The sequence below is a fragment of the Carassius carassius genome, chromosome 1 (assembly GCF_963082965.1).
Source record: "Carassius carassius chromosome 1, fCarCar2.1, whole genome shotgun sequence".
Lineage (NCBI taxonomy): Eukaryota > Metazoa > Chordata > Actinopteri > Cypriniformes > Cyprinidae > Carassius > Carassius carassius.
In genome coordinates this window covers 50,239,686-50,266,816 of record NC_081755.1, presented here as the reverse complement: position 1 = coordinate 50,266,816, position 27,131 = coordinate 50,239,686, and the positions used below count along the sequence as shown (strand labels likewise).

General features: G+C 36.9%; 2 protein-coding genes across 3 annotated transcripts; both read right to left on the bottom strand.

Annotated features, from left to right (window-relative positions):
• Nucleotides 1-7,475: 7,475 nt before the first annotated feature.
• On the bottom strand, nucleotides 7,476-20,557 carry LOC132093030 (gastrula zinc finger protein XlCGF8.2DB-like). Of its 2 annotated transcripts, XM_059499297.1 has the most exons (3): nucleotides 20,020-20,557; nucleotides 11,514-11,608; nucleotides 7,476-8,023 (listed from the first exon to the last, which is right to left on the bottom strand). In XM_059499297.1, exons 1-3 carry the CDS (start codon nucleotides 20,273-20,275, stop codon nucleotides 7,982-7,984), a joined length of 393 nt encoding a protein of 130 aa, XP_059355280.1. In that variant the 5' UTR covers nucleotides 20,276-20,557; the 3' UTR covers nucleotides 7,476-7,981. The 2 variants fall into 2 exon arrangements, with proteins under 2 accessions (XP_059355280.1, XP_059355279.1); XM_059499296.1 differs by lacking the exon at nucleotides 7,476-8,023 and having other exon boundaries at nucleotides 8,960-11,608; nucleotides 20,020-20,545.
• Nucleotides 20,558-21,605: 1,048 nt separating this feature from the next.
• Nucleotides 21,606-25,525, bottom strand: LOC132144001 (putative nuclease HARBI1). Its single transcript, XM_059554724.1, has 5 exons — nucleotides 25,093-25,525; nucleotides 24,882-24,997; nucleotides 24,605-24,716; nucleotides 24,265-24,529; nucleotides 21,606-21,792 (listed from the first exon to the last, which is right to left on the bottom strand). The coding sequence occupies exons 1-5, from the start codon at nucleotides 25,523-25,525 to the stop codon at nucleotides 21,606-21,608; spliced, it is 1,113 nt and encodes a 370-aa protein (XP_059410707.1).
• Nucleotides 25,526-27,131: the final 1,606 nt, after the last annotated feature.

Genomic DNA, 27,131 nt, shown 5'->3' with positions numbered 1-27,131 from the left:
TCCAGAACAGACTTGTATATGTGCATTCCCAGAAGAGATGAGAAATGGATTCGTGTTCAGCACCACAAAAAGAACATAAAGTGTCAATATCAGGAAACATCTTTTTTTAAGTAAAGCGTCACAGGAAAGAAAAGATGAAGTAATTTGTAAGACACATCCTTAACCTTATTGGTTATTAAGTATTTAGATGACAAAGTCCACACTTTCTTCCAAGGAATATCGACTGGCCATTCCAGTACTACACAATGTATGGGAGAGAAACAATCTCATTTTGAAATAGCTGTCTAATTTTCCTGTTCCGACTACAAGAGTTAGATAAGAAACAAATATTTCCAATCGTTGTATCAAAAGGATGAGCAACTGATAACGAAATCTGGGATCTAGCTGAATCTCTGAGAAGAGTTATTGCTCCAAGGGATGGCATCCATTACAATAGCAAACTCTCGTGGAGTAACAGGTATATTGTACCTGTTCAAAAACTCTGAATATGAATACAGGTATCCATTAGTATTGATTAATTGAGAAACCAAAATAAAATTATTATTTACCCAGTTTGGGAAAAACAACGACTTATGATATATGATATGTTTTATGATATAGTTTTCGAATGCTGGTCTTTCAAAGTCTTATTTCGCCTAAAATGAACCATTAAAGGTGTCTTAAAATAGAGCAGAAAGACTTTATTAATGTAAGTAATGCCATTGATGGTTGCATGCATTGCAAAAAAAAAAAATCATATTTGTAATCTTTTTCATTATTATAATCATTTTGTCATCTGTCCACCTGTGTGTGAGGAATCGCAGGAGAGTCCTGTGTGGGTTTCAGTCATTCAAAGAAATTTGACAATGACTTTTTTTTTATTTTTTATCAGTGATGGAGGTGAATTTCAGATTTTTTTTTCTTGTGTCATGTCTATAGTCTTAATCTATATATCTGTTTTGTTCTTTGAAATAAATAAAAAAAGATCACTGTCATCACTTTGGGTTTTTTGGAGGCACCTTGCATAAAATGAGATGCAGACACTGAAAATATACTGTATGTAGTCAACTCAACTTAAAACTACTTTATTGGCTTAAATGTTTCACATGCAGAATTGCCAAAGCAAAAGAAAAATGTCCAAATTTATAGTTAAAAAATAGATAAACAAGAACCATAGCATAAGAAAGGCAGTGGCTAAGTGCAAATGGCTAAAGATTATATTTACACTATGTTAAAATAGCAGGATTTTCTGCTATTTATATTACTTATTGCAAATAGTGGCAATTATTTGCACCTCAGTATTGTAGTACATTATAAAACAGTATGCAATAATTACTGAGTGTAAATTATAATTTTAATTCAAATTATTAAATGGATGCCACCATATTAGGACAATAAAGCCCTCCCTCACAACTTTTTGGTTATTTCCTTCGTTTTTATTTAAAATAAATGCTTTTCTGATGTGATTTCAAATTTGAAAAGGGAGGAAAAAAACTGTCAAAAGGCAGATTCGGACCCGGATCGATTGCATCATATTGTGAACAACACACGTTTTACCATCTGCACTATTAGAGCCGACGACTGTACTTTTATCTGTTGTAATTTTGACTAGCTCAATAAGAAATATAAGGTGCCATTAAAGTGTAATATTACAATATACACAGTGAAGTAAAGTGCAACAGAATGTTAATATATTGTAAGTAAGATACTACACAGATATTACAGAATAAACTTTAATTACGTATAATTTTACCTCAGATGAAACATGGTTAAACATGGTTGTTTTTCACGTCTTTTTTACACCTTAATTTTCTTTAATACTTTAACATTTTATTAGAGTTTTCTGTTAAGTATGCGCACGGACGACGTGAAAACAACTGACCTCATCACGCAATGCAAATTACAAGCGCATGCGCGGTAAACACATACGTGACACTACAGTCTGCAGGGAGGGGTGTCTCGCAAAAACAGAACGTCACCAGTTCGTCATCATTTGGGGCGAACGCCAATCAGAAGTAGGGATCCCTGTGCCCTACTCCCTTCGAAGAGCCCTTTAAGTGAGTTATTTGAAGGGTCCCTTATAAGCGAAGGTGAAGGGAATGGCTGACCAAATGTTCACAGCAGAAGTGAATTTTGTTTGCATCATTATTTGTCTTTTTATCACTGTAAATAATATATCTGACAACATACACAAAAATAAAATACATCAGTATTTTTTTCACAGCTCTGTAGACCAGCATTTATAGTGTGACATTAATGTGTGGGAAGTGAGATTTGTTTGTGTGTGTGTGTGTGCCCGTGTGTGATTATTTTTAGAAAAATGCAGCGGTTACAACTAAAAAAAAAAAGACCAAAAATATAATTCAACAGAAGATGGCTGTGGTGAAGCAAGCACTCAAATAAAGGTTAGCAGTAATCTATTTATTTGATCTTTTATTAACTTCTGTCTTTATAGTTTAGAATACATAATAACTGGTGTTGTATTACAGGAACTAAGACCTGTGGGAGTGCTGGAGAAATCAAGTGCACCAAGTCCTCTGTCTCCTCAGCCATGTAAGAGATCTTCAGACATCAAGAGATTGAGGAGTTAAATCAAATCAAAGAGCTAAAAAAGATTTACAACATTAGTGCCAGTTCAGTATGAAAACACACACACAGAGAGAGAGAGAGAGAGACAGAGGAAAGGTAATGAAATCTAGTTTTATAAGCAATTATTCTCAATGCAGACTCTTTGATTCTCTCTGATTGACTGGAAGGTGTGTATTAAAAACAATGAGTATATAGAGATAATAACAATAAGTTCAATCACCATTTTAAATGAATGTGCTGCTCTTACTGTAGCACACACGTACAGTCAGACAAACTCATGAAAAATAAACTTAATTCTACCCTTCCAGTCAAATTATACTCCACAAACATTAAAGTGTTAGTTCAATCAAAAATTTCAATTCTGTCATTAATTACTCAACCTCACGTCATTCCTAACCCATTATACCTTTGTTCATCCCAAAACACAAATTAAGATATATTTGATGAAAAACAAGAACTTTCTGACCAGGGCTGGACTGGGACAAAAAATCGTCCCTGGTATATTTGGGTTCAGGCGGCCCACCACCACTTTGATACATGTATAGCCTATCAGTTAAAATATATATTTTTTAATAGTAAGATCATTAATGTTTTTTTTTTTATTCCTTGGAGTTATGATTGATGATCAGCTGACTTTCTCAGATCACATTGCTAAAACTGTACGATCCTGCAGATTTGCTTTATTCAACATCAAGAAGATCAAGCCCTTTCTTTGGGAACATGCTGCACAACTCCTTGTTCAAGCTCTTGTTCTGTCCAGGCGGGACTATTGCAATGCCCTCTTGGCAGGTCTTCAGCCAGTTCTATCAAACCTTTACAATTAATCCAGAACACGGCAGCAAGATTAATTTTTAATGAGCCGAAGAGAATACACGTCACACGTTTATCAATTTGCACTGGCTTCCAATAGCTGCTTGCATAAAATTCAAGGCATTGATGTTTGCCTACAAAACTACCACTGGCTCTGCACCCCTTTACCTAGATTTGTTACTTCAGACTTATGTGCCTCTAGAAGCTTGCATTCTGCAAGTGAACGTTGCTTGATTGTGCCATCCCAAAGAAGCACAAAGTCACTTTGTATACAAGAAGGTTTAGTGAGAATAGGGTGGGAAGTCGTGGCCTAATGGTTAGAGAGTCGGACTCCCAATCGAAAGGTTGTGAGTTCGAGTCCCGGGCCGGCAGGAATTGTGGGTGGGGGGAGTGCATGTACAGTTCTCTCTCCACCTTCAATACCATGACTTAGGTGCCCTTGAGCAAGGCATCGAACCCCCAACTGCTCCCCGGGTGCCACAGCATAAATGGCTGCCCACTGCTCCGGGTGTGTGCTCACAGTGTGTGTGTGTGTGTCTGTTCACTGTTCTGTGTGTGTGCATTTCGGATGGGTTAAATGCAGAGCACAAATTCTGAGTATGGGTCACCATACTTGGCTGAATGTCACTTCACTTTCATAAATAAAGAATTTTTTTAAATAAAAAACTAAGCTGTTATATTGCAGCCATTTGCTAAAATCATTTAAGTTATTTTTTTTCCTAATGAATGTACATACAGTACCCCATATTGACAGAAATCCACGCAATTGTTGAAATTTTTGCACATTAAAAAAAGAAAAACTGAAATATCACATGGTCCTAAGTATTCAGACCCTTTGCTCAGTATTTAGTAGAAGCACCCTTTTGATCTAATACAGCCATGAGTTTTTTTTGGGAAAGATGCAACAAGTTTTTCCACACCTGGATTTGGGGATCATCTGCCATTCCTCCTTGCAGATCCTCTCCAGTTCTGTCAGGTTGGATGGTAAACGTTGATGGACAGCCATTTTCAGGTCTCTCCAGAGATGCTCAATTGGGTTTAAGTCAGGGCTCTGGCTGGTCCATTCAAGAACAGTCAGGGAGTTGTTGTGAAGCCACTCCTTCGTTATTTTAGCTGTGTGCTTAAGGTCATTGTCTTGTTGGAAGGTGAACCTTTGGCTCAGTCTGAGGTCCTGAGCACTCTGGAGAAGGTTTTCGTCCATGATATCCCTGTACTAGGCCACATTCATCTTTCCCCTCGATTGTAACCAGTCGTCCTGTCCCTGCAGCTGAAAAACAACCCCAAGGCATGATGCTGCCACCACCATGCTTCACTCTTGGGACTGTATTGGACAGGTGATGAGCAGTGCCTGGTTTTCTCCACAAATACCGCTTAGAATTAAGGCCAAAATGTTATATCTTGGTCTCATCAGACCAGAGAATCCTTCAGGTATTTTTTTAACAAACTCCATGGGGGCTTTCATGTGTCTTGCACTGAGGAGAGGCTTCCTTCGGGCCACTCTGCCATAAAGCCCCGACTGGTGGAGGGCTGCAGTGATGCTTGACTTTCTACAACTTTCTCCCACCTCCCGACTGCATCTCTGGAGCTCAGCCACAGTGATCTTCGAGTTCTTCTTTACCTCTCTCACCAAGGCTCTTCTCCCCCGATAGCTCAGCTTGGCCAGACGGCCAGCTCTAGGAAGGGTTCTGGTCGTCCCAAACGTCTTCACTTTAAGGATAATGGAGGCCACTGTGCTCTTAGGAACCTTAAGTGCAGCAGAAATGTTTTTGTAACCTTGTCCAGATCTGCGCCTTGCCACAATTCTGTCTCTGAGCTCTTTAGGCAGTTCCTTTGACCTCATGATTCTCATTTGCTCTGACATGCACTGTGAGCTGTAAGGTCTTATATAGACAGGTGTGTGGCTTTCCTTATCAAGTCCAATCAGTATAATCAAACACAGCTGGACTCAAATGAAGGTGTATGATCAGAAGAAATGGACCGCACCTGAGTTAAATATATTAGTGTCACAGCAAAGGGTCTGAATACTGAATGTCATGTGCTATTTCAGTTTTTCTCTTTTAATAAATGTGCAAAAATACTCATGAACACACATTCATGCACAGATGCCAACAGTCAGGTAAATAATTATGACATAATTCATATTTTTAGGGGTTAAATACCTTTAAAACAAGTTGTTCATGTGAATTGTTGTTTACTTATACTCATGCCATTCCACAGACACCATGTAAGACATACATTCAGTCAGGTCCATCCTTCGTTGGGAGGAACTGCATTGTGCTAACGTGTTTAATTGTAATCTGACAGAACTGTGTGACACATCTGCTGGATTTACAAATAAACTCTTTCAGTGTTAAAATGTGTTAAAATGTACTCTGTGAGTACATATTTCTCGATTTCAAAGTCCTATGCATTTCAGGAGTGTTAAATTTGACTGGAATTGACTTCATTGTACACTGGCTTTTTTGCTGTGTATAAACTCTTTTGACTTGCTCTTCAGTGGCTCTGTCAAAGTAGGCCAGATCAAGCTGTAATCAGTTTCAGGTATTTTGCCTCATCCAAAGCTCTGGCTATACAAGACCTATTGTTTCTAAAGACTGCTTGATTGAATAAACATTGTGGATTGACTCCCCAACCCACCATCCGTACCCCCAACACTCCCATTCTTTCACATTTTTGCATTATCTCTTCTTTAGGTTGAAGCAAATATGGTGGAGGACCTCCAGCCGGCTGAAGCATCAAGACCTTACCCTTACTGTATGTCCTGTCACTTGAAAATGGACGCATTGACTCGCAGGCATCTGTCATCATCGCAGGAGAAGCTTTGGAAAGCACTTTCATTGGGGCAGTAGATGTATGCTTCAAATCGTTTTATGATTGTGATGTACACAACCTAAAACAGTGTTTCTATAGCTGAGAGTTTATTCAAAATATTTGAGTTGGAGGGAAGTGAATCCTCAACAGTGAATTTTTACACTCGACACTACATTCTTACAAGTAGACGATAAGAGGTTCTTTGAACAAACAGTGGTTCGAGTGCATGAGGAAGCATTTTAGTTTATTTGCACAGGAGATTTTATGTTGTTTGGTTTTTTATATAAACAACTGTTATATTACTTGAGGAAGAGTATTACTTTATTTGCACTAACTGGTGATTATTAATGACATTTTTGTGTTGGCAAAAGATTGTATTTCATAGTTTTATGTGTGTTCATAATGCAGACTAAAACATTACTGCTTTGTAACAAACAGTTGTTCTTGAGGTACAGTACTGTAGAATTTTAATTTCTTGTGCATATGGATTAAAACTAATGTGTAAACATTTTAACCCATATGGGTTCTGACCTATATTTATCCAGCAGTTGAGTTAAAAATACCCAGTTAATGTTTTTTTAATCCAGTGTTTTTAGAGTTAGAAATACAGTGAACTGCTTGCCTAATAATTTATTAGGCATTTAAAGGTATTATAAAATGAAGACATGAAAAGCTCAGAAAACAAACAGCTTTCACAAGTAAAATTAATACATTCAAACGAATCAAGAGGAAATCAAAATTGAAAAACAAGTTGTTGTAAGGGAAACAGATAAATTTAGCTCAAAAGGAATGATTTATGATATTTATTGGGAATTTGGTCAGAATCAATGTTTTACGGCTGATCAGTCGGCCAGGGATTCAATGAACGAATCCAACATATAGCAAAAACACATTAGCATGGTAACAAGATCAGCTTTTTAGGACATTAAATTGTAAGCACAAAACAAAAGATACTTCTCTTATTAACATACATAAGACTTTATTGGAGAATTCAAAATTACACGTAAACTAATCTAACACTGTGGAATATTTTTATCGGTCAAAATATGAACTAATCTAGTATAAAGAATGTGAATCTAACCATTTATGTATGAAGTTATTCTACTGTTATAATCATGGATCTGCCTGAATGTGCAGACAGTGCAGGGGTTCAGATTTGGTGGAGCCGCACACTCTATTTGGACAAAATATATGAGACCTCCTAGGTCCAGACATTATAAAAATTCAGTAAATGGTAAAGTTTCATGTCCTGTTTTGACATTAGACAAAATATATGATATATGAAAACCTTCGAGAGTGATTCTTCATAGACATGGAAGAAGCTACCACAACACATGAACACGCATAAACAAGTTGCAGAAACAAAGTGGGGAAAGAACGAGTTTGAGAAAGTGAAAATGTGAAATCCAATGGTTATAGCAATATATGCTTAGACCTGAAGAGCGTTTAATCAATAAACCCTCGCATTGAGTTTCTCAGTGAGGCTATTCAACTTTATAATAAAAGCACCAGTTCAGCTAGAATCTGGAGATTGTACTTGTGTTGCCTTTGTTTTAAGAGAAGTCCTTCTGTATGGCATGGCTGCAGAAAGGGGTTTCCCAAAGTTTTTGATTGGCTGTAAGTTCAGGAGTCATTGGAATTGATGTCTTGGGCGTTGACTGAAGGATGTTCTGGAGTCGTGTGCGCTGGTTGAAGATTTAAAGCTGGTACAGACAACGTGTGACATGGCCTTGTGGAAAAACTGATGTAGAAGAAAAAAACATAAGCTGATAATACTAGATGGCTTGTCTTCTCATGGTGGTTGAGTAACAGCTGGCGTGCAGGCCAAAGCACGCTGAAAGAGAACGCAAAGAAAACAAACAAACAAACAAAAAAACTTGGCAAAAAATCCAAAAAGGCTACATTTGTTGGTGTTGTGATTTTTAAACTCATATGTTGAACATATGTCTAAAGGTGTCTTGACCAAACAGACATTGTCTTATTTCGGGGGGTGCAATGTTTCACCTCCCAATACACAAATCAGCATGTTATGTCACATAGTCTGAATTTCCCCACTCATGCAGAGTATAATTTACACATGATTCCTATAACAAGAACATGATACTTTGAATTCTCAAACACAAACATACCAAACATGAATAGAAACCTATGAACTATTCAATAGTTATTAAAAAATGACATACACAATCAGTGACTAGAACATGATAATCAAATGTGTTGATTACATTCATCATATGGAGTTATGCATCAGAATGCTATTTGTTCATTAGCATTTAGTCATGTAAAGACAGTCTCTGTGTCGTTCTGTGAATGTGAGAGTGTGTTCTGTGAGGAACAACAGGTCTAAAGGGTCTAGAAAGAATCTTAGCCTGGTTCTTGTCTTCTAGGTGGAAGTCGTCAGTCTGAGGAAGTCTTTAGCTCTTGATTTCTATCATGGATTTACATGTGATGGTCATGCTGTGTGTCTCTTTGACCATTAATCTTTATAACTTGCACCAAATTTCACAATCTCCTTCCTGAGTTGAATTATCAATAAATGTTCTTTTGTTTTAATGCTGCAAGCTGTTCAAAGCTGTGAAAGAGTTGGTTAGGCTTACTTTAGACTTGTGCTGGGATCTGATTTATGATCATCTGTTGTCTTGAGCCTCTTCGTGGAATTTAGCTCTTTGTAGACTCTTTCACACTGCGATTTCGGAAAATACACGGGTAATGTGTCCCGGCAGTTGTTCCCGGGCTAATTTCGCCCTTTTCACACTGCCAGTGATTTTCCAGGAATGTGTGCATGTGTTCACTCAACTCGTAGAGGTCCCGTAATGATGTGGGACATCAGGATGTGACGTGTAATGCACAAGTCGATAACGCTAGGCACGTTAACTTTCACTTATCAATCAATCAATCCCGGAACATGTTTGCTTTCAAAACAGAAGGTGATCCGGCAATGTTCCAACAATTGTCAGGGTCCAACATGCAGTGTGAAAGGGGCTTGTGTTTAAACACGGTTCTGTTTGAATCTTACATTTTCTGATTTGCTCTGATACACCACATTGTTGATACAATGAATAATAAGTTTAAAGGTGTCATCGGATGCTCTTACATATTGTTTGAATTGAAATGCGTCTTGGCAGTGTGTGTACACAACCACCCTATAATGATAACAATCCACCCAATGTGTTTTTTTAGAATCACCATAAATCATAACCAGTTTCTCAGATCAAGCCATTTATAAATTCTTGGCTGTGTGATGTCATACAGACCCAGGTTTATCCCACGACTGTTGACTGACACATTGCCATTGTTTCGAGGCCGGAGCAGGAACAGACAAAATGTCACCTAAGCGATTGAGGAGTACAGCTATTGGATGTTATAATAGATCCAATAACGTTCAGGGTTCAGACACACTCTCTCGATTTAAATCTAGATTAAAGAGAGATTTTTAGCAAGCTATAGCTGATCAAATGCACATTTTCATTCTTTTGCTTGGGTGGAACACACCATCTTTGCTTGGTTGGAAGAGCTGCTACACTAATTTTGTCGCTGTTTGCTTCCATCTCTGTCACGGGACTTGCATGCCGAGGCAACTAGGAATTAGACAAGCTTCAGTCTGGATCCAATCCTTACGAATATTTGAAATGACCAAACACCTGAGAAGTAGGGATGGGTATAGTTTACATGTTATAGATATTGATACCCAAAAATGAAAATTGTTTCATCATTTACTCACTCTCATTTACTCAAGTTAATTTTAAACCTGAATGAGTTTCTTTCTTCTGTTGGAGATAAAAAGTTATTTTGAAGAATGTGGAAAACTAAACAGTTGCTGTTTTTTTTCTTCTGATCGCACGCAAACAGCACATGCATCATGGATATCACATGCACGTTGAGCAAACATTGGCCACATCATTCAGTGAAGGGAAATGACAGGCAGCAGCTTCGAATTCACCATTAACATTGAAGTATACAGAGATAAAACAACGCAAGTATCAATAACATTATCGTTCGTCTTGAAGCTTATCCATATTCCAATATCAACCCAATTACATACCAATTCAAAAAATACTGGTTCTCTGTACCCATCCCTGATGAGCAGAGATGATGCCAATCTCCAGAAGACTTCAGATGATACTAACCTTGGAACAACATATAAAACTAAAATTTTTTGCTTAATCACAATGTTTATTCGCAATCACAAAGTTTAATCTCAACATATTATCATTGCAGTTAAAACTGTTCACTGTCTGTTTGACTACGTGTAATTTGTAATTTATTTTAAATTAATCTTTGCAAATTGCTTTTCCTAATAATGTCCTAGTTATCAAGCTCTGCAGCTAAATGTGGCAAAAGTTTATGGTCTCATTAGAGTGGCTTGTCACCAAACTGGAGCGAGAGAAGGGGTGATCAGAGCTCTTTTTATTAAGTCCCTAAATAATCATATAAACTTGTGGAAAATGGACATCCGATGACCCCTTTAACACTTGAGTCTCAAGGTACCTCTTACGTGACAAATACTTTCCACACTGAGAGCAGGTGAAAGGCTTTTATCAAGAGTGACTTACCAAATGAGTCTTAAGTTGTCCTTCTTGTGTAAAAGTCTTTCCACATTGAGAGCAGGAGAAAGACTTTTTCGCATTATGAGTTAACATGTGCCTCTTAAGACTTGATTCATATGTAAAACTATTTCCACACTGAGAGCAGGAGAAAGGCTTTATCCCAGTATGAATTAACATGTGCCTCTTAAGACATACGTTATGTGTAAAACTCTTTCCACACTCAGAGCAGATGAACATCTTTATCCCAGCATGAATTAACATGTGCTTTTCAAGATTAACTTTCAGTGTAAAACTCTTTCCACACTCAGAGCAGCTGAAAGGCTTTATCCCAGCATGAATTAACATGTGATCCTTAAGGCTTGATTTCTGTGTAAAACTCTTTCCACACTGAGAGCAGCTGAAAGGCTTTATCCCAGCATGAATTAACATGTGATTCTTTAAGCTTGCTTTCTGTGTAAAACTCTTTTCACACTGAGAGCAGTTGAAAGGCTTTATTCCAGCATGAATTAACATGTGATACTTAAGATTTCTGTTACATATGAAGCTCTTTCCACACTGAGAGCAGCTGAAAGGCTTCGTCCCGGTATGAATTAGCATGTGATTCTTTAAGCTTGCTTTCTGTGTAAAACTCTTTTCACACTGAGAGCAGCTGAAAGGCTTTATTCCAGCATGAAGTAACATGTGATCCTTAAGATTTCTTTTACAAGTGAAAGTGTTTCCACACTGAGAGCAGATGAAAGGCCTCTTGACTTCTGTTGTTTTAATGCTGCAACTCACTGATTTTTCTCCATTGTTGGCATGGTCTTTCTGATCCTGATATTTCTCCTCCACCTCATTCAGATCTTGTCTTTCTTCTTTAATCTTCATCAGGCCTAAAATTAAATCATTATAAAGATAAAAATCAGTTGTTACGTTTGAAAAATGTTCTAAAATTAAATCACTATAAAGATACAAATCAGTTGGTACATTTGAAAAATGGCCTAAAATTAAATCAGTAAAAAGATAAAAAATCAGTTGGTACGTTTGAAAAATAACAGGATAAAATCTATGTAGAAACGAAAACAATGTCAAAACTGTCCCTTTTTAACAAAGATCCATGAAATTTTATGAAAATGTCTAAAAACATTGATTTATGCTGCCAGGCCAGTAGATGGCGATGTCATTTTGTAAAGAAACACTACAAATTGACAGCTCCAGCAAACAGGTATTGTTCTTTGATACATTTCTGTAATTTAACTAGGGCTGCAACAACTAATCAATAAAATAGTTTTTATTATTGATGAAAATTATCGGCAAAAATTCTCATTATCGATTTGTCGGGTCTACCCACAGTGCCTGTACAACTTCAGCTGGTCACATCAAATTATAGCACTGAATTACACATTTATTTGGACAAAATGCATAGTGGTTGACCGATATGTTGCCATGGCCGATATATCGGCTGATATATGGCATTTTCCAAATATTGGCATCGACCGATAAGTTTTTCTATTATCTTTGCATATGTCAGTGTTTACGAATAGATTAAATGAACGGGGGGGATCATCTTTACAAACGATATATCATTATAAAGGTCTAAGGGTTGGACAGTGTTTTCTCTACTTCCTGTTGGCCTTCTGTTGCTAATCGTAGCTCCGTGTAGCTGTTTTTATTTAATTTTATTTTTTTTCTCTAGAATCTTTATCTTACTATCACTCTTTGTTTTTTAAAGTGATAAAATATAACTTAATTTACACCATATTTCTGATATTATGGATCAATCTTATCAGATTGATTTTGATTGTTCACTTTTATATCCGTGAGTGCAGTACACCTGCAAAGCGTTAGCACTCTTTAGCTTGTCATTAGCATTTTCATTCGAACCTATCGCTGTTTTCTTTTCTCCTCTCCTCTCTCTCGCTCCAGTTTTTCACAAGTTCATCAAACAACCGCAGTAAAAATATTTCATCAAGCACGGTGAGTAATGGCTTCTCCTGCTATTGTTATTTGCACCTCTTGCCACATGTACAGTTTATCTATCTCTGTTGCAGATGAGGTATTCACATGTGATAAATGCATGGAAATAGTTAGGCTGACAGAGATTTCAGTATTAGAGACATGCATCCAAACTTTAATTGAGGACAGTAAGAATGTTAGGGCTCTAGATACGGCTTTGGATGCGTCTAGCTCAGGGATTCCTGTACATTGTTCGGTTCCGGAAACAGAGCCCCTGCAGCAGGGCAAACTGGGTGACGGTGAGGCAGCGTAGTTGTGGGTCAAAACACCGCTCTTCTGTATCGATCAAAACATTAAACAGGTTCTCCCCACTCAGTGATGCACCCACTGAGAAACCTGATGAAAGTGCTCAAGTTATTGGTGATTCTATTGAACGGAACGTGAATATAGAGACACCAGCCACCATAGTCAAATGTTTACCGGGAGTCAGAGTGCCTGACATCTTGGCAAATTTAAAAGTGCTGGCCAATGCTAAACATAAATACAGTAAGATTGTTATTCATGCTGGCACTAATGATGTTCGACTTCGCCAGTCGGAGATCACTAAAAATAACATTAACCCTCTGGGGTTCTTCTGTCATTTATGACCCGAAAATTAAAAAAAAAAAAAAAAAAAAAATGTAAAAACTCGTAGCTTCATCGGAATGGTCTGAAACTTGGTGACTTTATTGGCACTTGGTATATGAACACGCAAAAAAATTGGGGACAGGATTTGAAAAGTCTAAGTGGTCGTAAAACAAATAGTCACACTCAGGGTCTTCGGGTCAAAAATGACCCGCCATAGGAAATGAATGGGAAATTGGCAAAAAATATGAAAATACTGAGTTTTTTTGTGTGTACAATCTACAAATCAGCCACAATGCAGAAACAGCACACAACAGTGAAGGGGTGAATCTCTTAAACATCAAGAGTGCAAAACAAAAATTAACACACACACACACACACACACACACACTTAAACACACAAAAACACACGCACACACAAATGAAAGTGTGTCTTTGCAAAAGCTAATTTTGGGAAATGTGTGAAATAAAAGCAATTATTCATCAATGTAAGAAATAAAGTGCACAGCAATGAAAGCATGAGGCTGTAAGCCATCAAGGTTGCAAAATAGACACACTCATACACATACACACACACATAGGGAAATATGAAACTGGTGAAACTGTAACAGAGAAATTTGAGAATATGTGAAATAAAATCAATGAATCAAAATCAAATAAAGGGGAGACATTGGATCCAAAATGCAAAAGTCACACACCATGTCTCTCTCTTGAACACACACACACACACACACACACACAGACACACACACACACAAGCACGCGCGCCCAAACAGAGTAAGGTCAAAGGATGGAATTCTTCCCTAGTAACCTCCAGGCCTATTGCAGCACCTGTTTATAAAATCAAGAAGCCAATCACAGCATCTGTTGACACACACACAAGGAAATACTAGACTGGTGAGCCTGTAACAGAGAAATATGAGAATATGTGAAATAAAATCAATGAATAAAATAAAGGGGAGACATTGGGTCCAAAATTCAAAAGTCACATACTATGCCTCTCTCTAATAAAAGGTTAATAAAAACATGTTATGATTGAAATAATTTAATTTTTTTTTATTAAGTTAGAATTAAAACAATGGGTAACAAAATGCTTTCCATTTGTTCTCTTTCTAGTGCAATGTTCAGGTTTGACTGTATTATGAAGTAAAACTGGCACTTGAAATTACCATTTAAACCAACCAAACAAAAAACAAAAATGACAAAAATAGTCTTTGAGAATCTGTGATTATATATTAAAATCCACAACCTGAAATAAATAGGCAAATATGTGCAAAAATCACTAGAATTCACAAGCCTTTCTACAGAGAGCTGTAGTCTCTATACTGGTAAAAATGTGCTATTGCATGATAAAAATGCTTAATTTGTCCACCAGAAGGCACCGATCTAATTTCAAAAATTGTTTTCTATAGGCATTGGCTGTACTTTAAAATAAAATACAGCATTAATAATAAAAAAAAAAAATTACATATATATATAAAGTTTCTATTATATTCTATGGGAAAAAATTGATCATAATTATTGCATAAAAATTCATTATTATCATAAAATTCTCTCAAAACACCAAAAAAGAAAGAAAAAATATTATTGAACAAAAATACATTTGATCGATTTTACTGAAAAAAAGTATACCTGAATCCCGCCCTCCGGGTCATTTTTGACCCGAAAGTCCTGAGTGTGACTCATAAATGAAGAAGGGTTAAAGAGGGTTAAAGAGGTGTGTGAATTTGCAAGCACGATGTCAGACACTGTAATATGCTCTGGTCCCCTCCCTGCTTACCGTGGTGACGAGATGCATAGCAGATTGTCATCACTCAATGGCTGGATGTCTAAGTGGTGCCCACAGAATAACATAGGTTTCATAGACAATTGGACAAGCTTTTGGGGCAGACCTGACCTGTTGAAAAGAGATGGTTTTCATCCCTCCTGGGGTGACGCCACTCTTCTCACTAGAAATATGACAAATAGTCTTAGTGTTTGTACTTGACTAACTGGGGCCCAGGTCAGGAAGCAGACAGACTGGCTAAACCGACCATCTGCTAGCCGCCTCACGTCACAGAGGTCAGCTAATTCTCAGCACATAGAGACTCTTTCACCTAGATATCACACTATAGAGACTGTGTCTGTTCCCCGAACTAGAAAATACAAAAAACGTCCAAACCAAGTTAAGATTAACAATTTAATTGAGGTTCAACAAATAAAAAACAGATGCAATATGGAGTACTAGGGCCGCTACTCTTCACGCTTTATATGTTACCCTTGGGAGATATCATCAGGAAACATGGTGTTAGCTTTCACTGTTATGCTGATGATACTCAGCTCTATATTTCTTTGCAGCCCGGTGAAACACACCAATTTGAAACACTTTGCATTTTTGTTTTATTCGCACCAACATTATTTGATTTTAACATTTGGAAATAATGTATTTATATAGCATATTTTTATTTAGTCTCACTGGTAAAGAGCTTTTTTTACATTTAAAACCAAATGTAAAAACTAAAATACTGAATGCTGATTAAGAAACACCTTATTGAATGTGTGTTGATTGTGTTGTTTGGACTGTAGAACTATGCAGTTATTGTCTTTAATTTCACATGGTTACAGTTAATGTTTCAATTTAAGGCCAGTTCTACGTAGTTTCAACCCAATTCAAAAACAAAAGCTAAATGCTGATTTCTGTATCATCTCTGTTTGTATTGAATGTAGGCCACTTACTGTGCAGTTACTGCTGTTAATTTCAGATGGTTATGGTTATTGTTTTCAATAGCCAAAAGCCAGTTTGCCCAATTAAATACCAAATAAACATCTGGTTTAGGCACACTTTCCTTCTTTCTTGTTTGTTGCTTAAAAAAAAAAAACGAAATCGGTATCGGAATCGGCCAGTTTGCTTGTAAAAAAGTGGTATCGGAATCGGACAAGAAAAATCATGATCGTGTATCCCTAGTATTTGCTAAATTTGTTTAAGCAGTACACATCAAAACATGTATAAACAAAATGCAGTACGTCCCAGATTCGTCGTAATAGTGAGTCATGAGCCGCGTTTCCACCGAAATTACTCAGAACAATTGTTCCAGGAACCTGCCCCCCCCCCCCAGACCTGTTGTTTCTGCATTTCCACTACGGTCTAAAGTACCGGCAAGATTAGGCAAATAGTCTGGTGATGTAGGTCTGCATACATTTCTCAATACAAAGTACGCACATTTCGGACTTGCATCCTCAGTAGTTCAGACTTTGTGAGTTCGACTGGGGAGTTTGATGTCCGCGACAATGCAAAACCAGTAATTCTGCAAACAGCATCGAACTTGACAACATCAATAAGCTCGCCTTGGCTACTGCAATTTTCTTCATTGTATATTTATAATAAAAATGAAATAGGATATCAAATACCAATGCCTCCTTTCGTTTTCATTTAAACATAATAATAGCCTCAGAAATGTACTCGGCTGATCGCGTGGAGCTGACCGTCTCCGAAATGGGGGAAACACATTTTTAAATAGGTGGCGTCTTTATAAATAAGCCGCAGATTTGAGATTTAAACAACAACATTGTCACCTGAAATAATTTCAAAATTATATTTCATGGCATAATATAGGAAATGAGCCGAATAAATAGTGGTTGAAATCACAATGCTGCGTGAACTCCACCGATCAGCATGTTTAGCGCTCAAGTCCCGCCTTCGAAAGTTCCGGAACTTTGCAAAAGTACTACCTCGCAAGCAGGGACTTTGTGGGGGGCATTTTTTTAACCAGAACTTTATTTAGATCCTGGTTCCTGTGGTGGAAACACAACAAGTACCAGCCCAAAGTCCCTAGTTCCTGCGCTGAAAACCCGGCTATAATCACATCCACAACTGTAAATCACGGTTTAGTGAGAAAGGTAGGGGTTGTAATATGGATAGTAATTCCTTTGATTATGTCTTAGTTCTTTGGGAGACTTACTGTTTGTATCTGTTATGGAATAACTTACACTCAAAAAACTGCGTCTCGGTAGTAATGCTGCGTTCTAGGCAACCCGTAACCCGTGTTTTTCCAACCTTAAACCCATGAAAGTGCACTGGATTGGCAGTCAAACCCATGACTTCCATCCTGTGAACTTGTACTAGATCGATGTACTTAGAGTACTTAGAGCTCTGACGTCACACAGCACACGAAACAACAATAGCAGCCCCTACGGATAATATTGCATATGGATTCAGTGTTTATGCAAGTGGTACACATTGAAAAAAAGATTTTAGGACAATGTTAACATTGCAATAAAATTAATAATCTAGCTACAATTCCTTGCGCTCAGGAAGTTTGTCGTGACATGACAGGAACGGTACAAAGTCGTTGGTCATGGTTTGAAATCATGACTTATGTGCTCAAAAACCTGCCTGGAACACAGCATTAAAAACAGCATTGTTTTGTAGCATACAGTGTCCACCGAAGGAGGCCATCCACTAAAAAAAAAGATAATCACATTATTGTTTATTTAAATTCTTTAAATTCAGAATATTGTTTATTTAAATGCTCAGGAAGTAGGGACCATGTCAATGGGAACACAGTTCATGCATGGAGCTCACTTCTAACCAGCTGATTATCTGAATCGGGTGTGTTTACAAAGAGACATGCAAAATATGCAGAGCTGGGGGGGGTGATGACTGGAATTCAGAACCGCTGGCTTAATGTGAGCCACATATGAATATTTAAGCCCTTACATTAAAGTTAACATTAACTCTTTTCTCTGCTGTGTCTTGTCAGTCAGTCTATCAGCCTTTAAGCCTGATCGCGTTCGGTTACGACAGTCAGCTCAGTAAAGCTCTCTAAGATCGTTCTGTGCTCTCATTATAATACTTGATTTGTAAATAAATGTCTATGAATTTGCAAAAAGGACTTTAACTTCTAGCTGGAGTTTAAAGTTGTTTTGTTACTTGCTACCGGATGTCTGTGAGAACAAAACACGGGTGTAGAAAAGACTGTAAATAGTTTTTAACGTGCACATTAACTGAAATTGTAAACAATGTCTCTTCTCTTTGTGCTTTGCACTTTTTAACACAAATTGCTTACAATGTGTGCATCCAGTGTGCAAAATGATGTGCTTGAAGCAACACGCTTGTGAGAGCTTCATGCAGCACTGTATTTGTTTTGTCCTTTCATATATTGTTGCCTTATTAAAAAATATGCTATACATTACATAAGAAATGTATTTTTCATTTTATAGTTTATACTTATAAACACATTAATGAATGCTTTTAATTAATGGATTTTATAATAATACAAATAGCAATGTGCAACATTTTACCATATTTAGTGCAACACCTTTAATTTATTTCCACAAAATAGTTTTTTTTCACTTAATGTTTGAATTTCTAAAATGATTGTGCACTGATTATTCTATAATAACTTTTGCTGCCGAAATATCCACTAACCTAGTTTGAATTTTTTTTGCCATATACTATGAATATGCATAGGGCCATATTTTTTCATATATATTATTTAATTTTTCTTTATAATGAAGAAGTCTGTATCTAGTAGATTGTGAAAGAATGATTATCAGTTCCACACACAGAGATATATAAATTGTACATTTATTTAAACAGGGGAAAAAAATTCACTGGTATCGGATCGTTATCTATATCAGCCAATACTGAACCCTAGGTATCAGAATCAGTATCGGAGGCAAAAAAAGCGGATCGAGCATCCCTAATTTAAAGTATTAGCCTGTTTATTTTACACATTTATTTTTAATATAATTCATTTTCAAATTATTGAAAGTTTCTCAAACATTAATTAAAATGAATATATATATATATATATATATATATATATATATATATATATATATATATATATATATATATATATATATATATATATATATATATTTTTTTTTTTTTTTTTTAATTGAAATAGAAAATATGCTTATATTAACCATCGGCCACCCTGCTCTCTAAGATATCGGCATTAGGTTGTGTGCAAAATCCAAAAGCTGAATAAAAAAGCTTTCCATTGATGTATGGTTTGTTAAGATAGGATAAAGTTTGGCCAAGATACAGCTATGTGGAACATATCTGGAATCTGAGGGAGCAAAAATAAAAAATTGAGAAAATCCCCTTTAAAGTTGTCAAAATTAAGTTCTTAGCACTGCATATCACTAATCAAAAATTAAATTTTTATATATTTACGGTAGAAAATTTACAAAATATCTCCATGGAACACTACTTAATATCCTAATGGTTTTTAAGATTAAAAGACAAATTGATAACTTTGACCCATACAATGTATTTTTGGCTATTGCTACAAACATACCTAGTGATACTTAAGACTGCTTTTGTGCTCCATGGTCACATATATCTTACAAAGTCAGTTTGAATTGCCATTTGCAAAGCCTATAGCAAAATTGTTACTGATTTACACAGAAATGTAACGAACAAGCAAATAATGCTCTACTGAGACATGAACATGATTTAAAATAGACGGTCCTATAGCGACTTTACTTAAAATGTGGCTCCTACTAGCGTAAAAAACTAATTCAGTCTCACACGCTCTGAGTTCAAGACAGTTTATGATTCCAAAAAGGAAAATAAAGTCTAATTAAAGTAACAATTAAATCTTCTCAGTGTCAATTCACTTATATTAGAACTTTGAAACATGGATTTAAGACATTTTAATCATAGTTAAGGTCTTATTTTTGCATAAAGGACCTTTGAATGTACCTCAAATATGAATGAAGAAAAACACCAAACCTTGTTCCTCCTGAGTTATTCTCCAGGTTTCTGGTTCCTCGTGTTTTATTCTCCAGGTTTCTGGTTCCTCTTGTTTAATTCTCCAGGTTTCTGGTTCATCTTGTTTTATTCGGCAGGTTTCTGGTTCCTCATGTTTTATTCTCCAGGTTTCTGGTTCCTCTTGTTTTATTCTCCAGGTTTCTGGTTCCTCGTGTTTTATTCTCCAGGTTTCTGGTTCACTCGTGTTCTCTTCACTCTCCTCTTTAACAAACATCATCTTCACAGCAGCAGATCTCAGTTCAGATGATTCTCCTACAGATATTATTCCTGCTTAATTCAAAACTTAGTCACGATTTTGAGGATGAGAATATTACAGCTATTTACTGACCTGATTCAAAAACGGTATGTATTTACAGAAACAACATTTCCAACCGTTTGTATTAAACCAGCATCACAACAAAACAACAGAGAGCTCGCTGACGCGAATCTTCTTCTTCTGAGGTTTAATGGTGTTTGGCAAACAAACGTATGTGTTTAGCGCCACCCGCTGGACTGGAGAGTGAAGCAACGCGAGGAGGGAAATAATACGGTAAAATTACGTGCGTCTACAGTATAAGGTGAGCTGACTTTATTCCTTTGAAATAGCCGATCTGCACAAATAAATGATAGAGAATTATAGACTTGAACTGTATTCTATCAACACCAACAGTCTTCATGAGTGAGGATTGGTAGAGAAAAATGAGAGAAGTCAAAAACTTCATTGCAAATCACACAAGATTCCCTAATGGTTAAGGGCCACCCCACTGAATAGTTCCTATAAGCAATTTTCTTTTTTTTTGGGAGGGTGGGGTGGGGGGCTATTATGCAAACTCCACTTTTACATTTTTAATCACCTATAAACCAAATTAGTCTCACTTGGCCTGCCATTTTGAGTCTCTAAGCAATATTGCATCACATTGCTCATAGGCCACAAGGTGAACACCTGAGCACTAATTAATTCAATTCATTTGAATGTATATATATATATATATATATATATATATATATATATATATATATATATATATATATATATATATATATATATATAAAACCTTCACAGAATATCATCAAGGATAATTATTGATTCATACGCCTAAAATTTATCAAAACTGTGATGTTTTATACATTAACATTTTCAGTAGGCACTGTGTAATCACAGAAAGATGAAATAAGAAGTACAATTTTGCCCAAGTAGACTGAAATTACTCAACATGCTACACCGCCCCCTTTAATGTCCAATCATGCCAAAAATGGACAACTCCACAATAGATTCATTACAGCTCAAAATCTGCCTACAATATGACACAGCTCATCTTTACTCATCAGTATAATCCCTATCATATTTTTGCACAGACATTAAGGTGACCAGATGGAGCAGGAAGGACGTACTCTCAAGGACCATGTAACAGACAGTTCCTATAGCTAGCATCACCAGCTACCCAGACAATGCACCCTGCGCTTTCTATGAGGCAAACCTGAATACAGAGTGCAGAGGGTTGTCATCCGAAGATGGTCCTTGGGAGGAATTCGCCACATTCGTGGAGTGGACTCTGGCGAGAAACGAGTCACTCTTTCACCATCTGCCCTATGGAGGATCTCGCCAGGTCCATTCCAGACCCAGAGCTAAGCCCACCATCTCCCCGATGTGTGGAGTGCATGCCCAAGCCAGGCACTGACGGAGAGCCAGAGCCCATCGCGACTAAAGAGCCATCGCCACTTAGAGTGACAGAACTGGATTGCCCCAGAGCTAGTCTGTAACAATGTAAAAACTTCACAATCATTGGAAAAAGAAGGCGGGAGTCTATTTGCAGCTCCTTAAAATAGCAATGCGCCTGAACACACCTCTTTTTTTTAGAACAGCACGCCCATGGGCGCACAAATGGGCGCAAATGAATTTGGTAATTAAACGACGTGACGCTGGATGGGAAAATGTGAAAGGCGCTGGATTGAAACTAGCAAACACACTTGGGCTGCGCCTTGCGCCGGGTGTATGATAGGGCCCATAGTATTGGGTTGTTTTTGTTTAGACCAATGTAATAATTGACCAATGTTTTTACCCTCCAAACAGGCAGAGATGTCATTGTGAACCGGTGGATCGATAATTGATTATAAAAAAAAATCTAAACAGTACAAATGTTTGTTATTTAATTAATATAATAATTCAGTGATAATAATTGTTTAAATTAATATAATAACTACTTGACTCATCCATTTTCATAAAAATGATTTAAACTCTGAAATGTGAAGTGTATTTTGTTTAATATAACTTTTTTCACTTTTGAAAACTTGTATCTGAACTTTAAAATCATGCTTTTTACATTCATTTCACGGTTTAATATTTCGTCATTTTATCTTTTTTTTTGTGCAAGTCTTAAAAAGTCTTGTAAAATCTTAAAGGTACTGTATGTAAGAAACATGCTAAGCAATCACGCATATTTATCTAAAAAAAAACATGGCTACAGTCAGTTATTCTCTTTTGAAAATGTGTGTTCAGGGGGTTGTTTCATAAAAGAAGCTTAGAAAAGCGGGGATTAAGCTCCAAAACCCGATTTGAATTAACCTAACAAATCAATTGGGGCTTAAGGCGGTTTCATAAAAGGTAATTCAAGTTCACGCAATCTCACTAATTTGAACCAGGTTTATCTAGTCTAGATAATTGCGCGTGCACGCTATTCTTAAGAAGCCCTGATGGTGGAGCATAGATTCATCAATTTAACATGGCAACTAAAGGGGAAGTGAGAGCAGCGATGTTCACGGCAACTGAGCAGCAATTACTTCTCGAATCTTACGAAGAATTTAAACACATGATTACAAAAAAAGGAAATACGGCAGCAATTAATAAAACGAGAGAAAAAGGCTGGCAGGAAATTGCTGATCGTCTCAATGCGTAAGTAGCAATTAATGTAGGCCTACATTACTATATTTTATTTTACTTTTATTATTATTTTACTATATTTTTATATATTTTATTAAATTTAAATTAAATGTTTGTCACAGTGTGTGTGTGTGTAACTTTTACAGCAGCAAATTAAGTGAAGAAAAAAGAACATGGCAGCAGGTGAAAATAAAATATAAAAATATTGTTCAGAATGGTAAGTATTAATTATAAAGTATAAATCTATGTTAGTACTTAAGCATAGCCAGCCTGATGTACAACTGTCCAGTCTCATGATGTTTAATAATTGCAGCTGCCAAAAAGAAGAGTGAGGTTGCTGGCACTGGGGGAGGGCCACCGACAGCCAACTTTACTCCTGCAGAGGAGCTGGCATTAGACCTGAATAAAGGGAGGCCTGTCATTGAGGGAATAGAGGGGGGAACAGCATCTGGATCCATTTCATCTAGTATAAGAGATCACTACTTAAAAGGTATTTTGTTTATTTTATTTATTTTTATTCTTCCATTCCTAACTAAATATTTTTGTTTTATAATGATGCCAAATTCTGTGTGCTTTCTGGATCCACCAGAAATCATGCTGAACCCTGTGAGTATGACAGTATGAGTTTAAAGCACTGATTTGTCAAGTGGTTATTTATTAAACCAAGTTTAATTAATGGTTTTAGGTTGAAGGCCCATCTACAGTTGAGGAGGATGAGGAAACCATGTCAGTATGTTCAAGGAGGCCTGAGGTAGGCACCTGTGAGGTGCTAAATTGTGTGTATTTCCATTATTGGCAACAGGATGCTGACACCCTTCTAGAGCCCTCTCAGTCTGGGACGACATGTGACCAAGTGAGTATTAAGAAATTACAAAAATGGCCCAAGAGCACTAGATCAAATTGAAAAAAATAAAATACATTTCTGTTCCTACAAGACCCAGAACATAAAGGGAGTCTACAAAAGGTATCTCCTGAAACAAATGGAGGCCATAGATACTGACATCCAATATAAAAAACTCAAGATGAGAAAGTTGGAGCTGGAAATCCAACAGCTTGAGAAAAATGCAAGTAGAACTGCCATATTTAAAACAATGACACATGACCTTTTTGTTTTTTGACCACATTTAATTGTGTTTTCACCCCCAACAGGCAGCTTCAACCTAAAAAAAAAAAAAAATATGACTTGTGTGTCTGGTAAATTAAAGGGAAAGTGAAAACCTTTAACATGGTTTGGACAGTATTAACTAAAATAATTATTGGCATAACTGTCTCTTATAACCCTGCCTATTTCATTGTCATCAAAAATGCCTTCAATATCCCAGTCTTGCTCTACAAGCATCCTTGGTTGCCTCTCTCTCCTCAGGCAGGCAATGTTATGTAGCACAACACATGCAACTACAATGTCACATGCCCTGTGTGGAATCACTCTGAGGTAATTCAGGCACTGGAACCTTGACTTGATGAGCCCAAATGCCATCTCTATACGAGCTCTTGTGCGTGCATGGGCAATATTGTAGTTGTGCTGTGCCTCAGTCTGCGTCTCCTGATAGGGAGTCAAGAGATAAGGCAGGCATGCATATCCCTTGTCTCCCAGCAAAACTCCTGAGAATTGACCTGAATAAAAAAAAAAAAAAATTGAAGTTTTTTTTTAAGCTGTAGTTTTTGCTATATGTTAAGTGACTAACATACCTTGTGCCAGTTGGTGGGAAAGAGAAGAGGCCTGAAAGATTCTGGAATCATGCACTGAGCCAGGCCATTTTGCCTCTACATTTGTGATGATGCAGTCTGCATCACAAATCATCTAAATAATTAAAAATGTAGGTCACTACACTGGACTTACACACACACACACACACATATATATATAGAATTGTAAATGCATTTGCAATGAATAGAACACAGGTGCCCAGCTTATTGTAAAGAACAATCGCTTCTAGCCTACAATATAATCTCAGTGGGACTGTACCTGTACATTGATGCTGTGTAATGATTTCCTATTAACGAAGTCTGCTTCATGCGGACCAGACGGGCGCTTTATGCGCACGTGGGTGCAGTCCAGAGCTCCGATACCATTTGGGAAAGCTACAAAAGTTAAGTGTTTGTCTGTCAATTGCCATGTCTTACATTAACAGACAATAAATATTTCCATTTTCTATATAGTTCTTATTTTAACTTACCAGCGATTCCATAAAAGGCTTGTCTAATACTGTGAATCGCTCTGTGGCCAGGGAAGGTGATGAACACATTGAGTAATTTTTTTAAAGACAGGTACACAATTCGTACAGAGCGGCAAACCGATGCTTTGCTGATGTTCTCTGCATCTCCAACTGTGTACAAAAATGTTCCGCTGGCAAAAAAGCGAAGTGCAATGCACACAGTCTGCGGGACTGTGAGCGCTTTATTGCGCCGTGTGCTATTTGTGATGTGTGGGCTCAGTAATCTGCAAATATATGCTATCCCTTCCCTCGAGAATCTATACCGCTCATGCAGGTAGTAGTCAGAAAAAGCCAACGGGTCTGCCCTGTCCCTGAAAGTACGCTCTCTTTGAAATGCCCTGCGTATGATTATCGCTCCCTCATCCACCACCTCATCAATGAAAGGACACGCCATGACTATGCGTCCTCCTACACGGGTGGAGCTCCCTATTTATAGACATTTAGGCTAATTGATTCATTATAAAAATCACACCAACTAAACAAATAGGCCTACAATTACTTCTTTACATTTGTTTCACTTTTTGTATGTTCGAATTACATTTATTTTTAAAGTGCATTTGTTTTCATTGTTGGACTGATAGTGGTTAGGCCTACATGAAATAAAATTGCAGCATGCCAGAGAGTCCGATGTAATATCACATTCCTAGTGGGTCAGTGTTAAAACGGTATTCTGGTTAAGCATCAACTCAGGCTTAGCCTGACAGTTAGCCTGCCCCGGACCAGGCTAGTTTCCCAGCATAAGTTTCCAGGGTAACTGAGTTTGAACTATTTTAAGTTTGCTTTATGAAACAGAATTCACAGACAATAAGTCTGACTAACCAAAATAAGCTTGGCTTATTTTCTAATCTTGTTTTATGGAACAACCCTCAGGGCTAGAATGTTAATCTTTGTTTTGGTTTGTAAAATTCGCCCACTGCCAGTTTACCCAATTGTATTTCGGCACTCTGGGTTGCCAGTTGTTGGAAAACACAGTGTATTTAGTTTCATTCATCATCAAGTGCGCTCGTTCCTGTTTGTGTTTCAACCTGCATGTCAAGTCTGAGGAGGAGGGACTGGGTGAAAAAAACCCTCTCCAATATTTTGAATGTGGGCTGCAATACATAGTTCAACAAATTGGTGTCAATCCTACATAAAGAACCTTTAAATTTAAGCTTAGAAATCCTGCTGCAAATTAGTAACTACACTTTTTTTATGCAAAACAATAGTCATTTTATGATTAAATTATCTTTATTTTGTAAACCACTCAGCACTTCAAAACCTGTGCCTGGCACCACCATCTGTTGAACTTGGACTGGTGCCACTGCTAACAATTGTTAGTCTGGAGCCCTGTAAGAGACACTTACTATGAACTGGGTACTTTGTTTCTATAAAATCTTATATAATTTGTAGTGGATCAAAAATATTTAATATTTCTTCCTACAGAAACAGGGATTCGTGCCTGTAATGTTTTAAAAATAATTTGAAGAATAATGTACCACATTCATGGAAAAAACTTTCAGGGACATATCATTTTTTAAAATGTATCAAATTGTCCAACAATTTGTATAATAATAATTTACGTGAAGCTTTTTATATCAGGGTTGATTGAAGAAAGCAATGAGAATGAAGAATTGAGTTAAGTTGAGGAGAAAAATCATGTCAAAACTGGAGAAAAACCCTTGAGTTGCTCTCAAACAAAACAGAAAGACTTAAAGAAAAGAAGCGGCAAGAAGTATTTCACCTGCACTCAGTGTTGAAAGAGTTTGAATAGCAAATATAATCTTGACGTTCGTACACGTGATCAGTGCGACAAAACATTTTTGTGAGCTTCAGACCTGAAGAAACATCTGAGACTTCATAAACAAGAGAAGCTTCATTCATGTTCTGTGTGTGGAAAGAGATTTTCATGTCAACAACATTTAAAACAACATCAGAAAATACATACTGGTGTGAGAGAGTTCATGTGCTTTGAGTGTGAAAAGACTTTTACTTTAGCGAGCCGTTTAAAAACAGCAAAACCT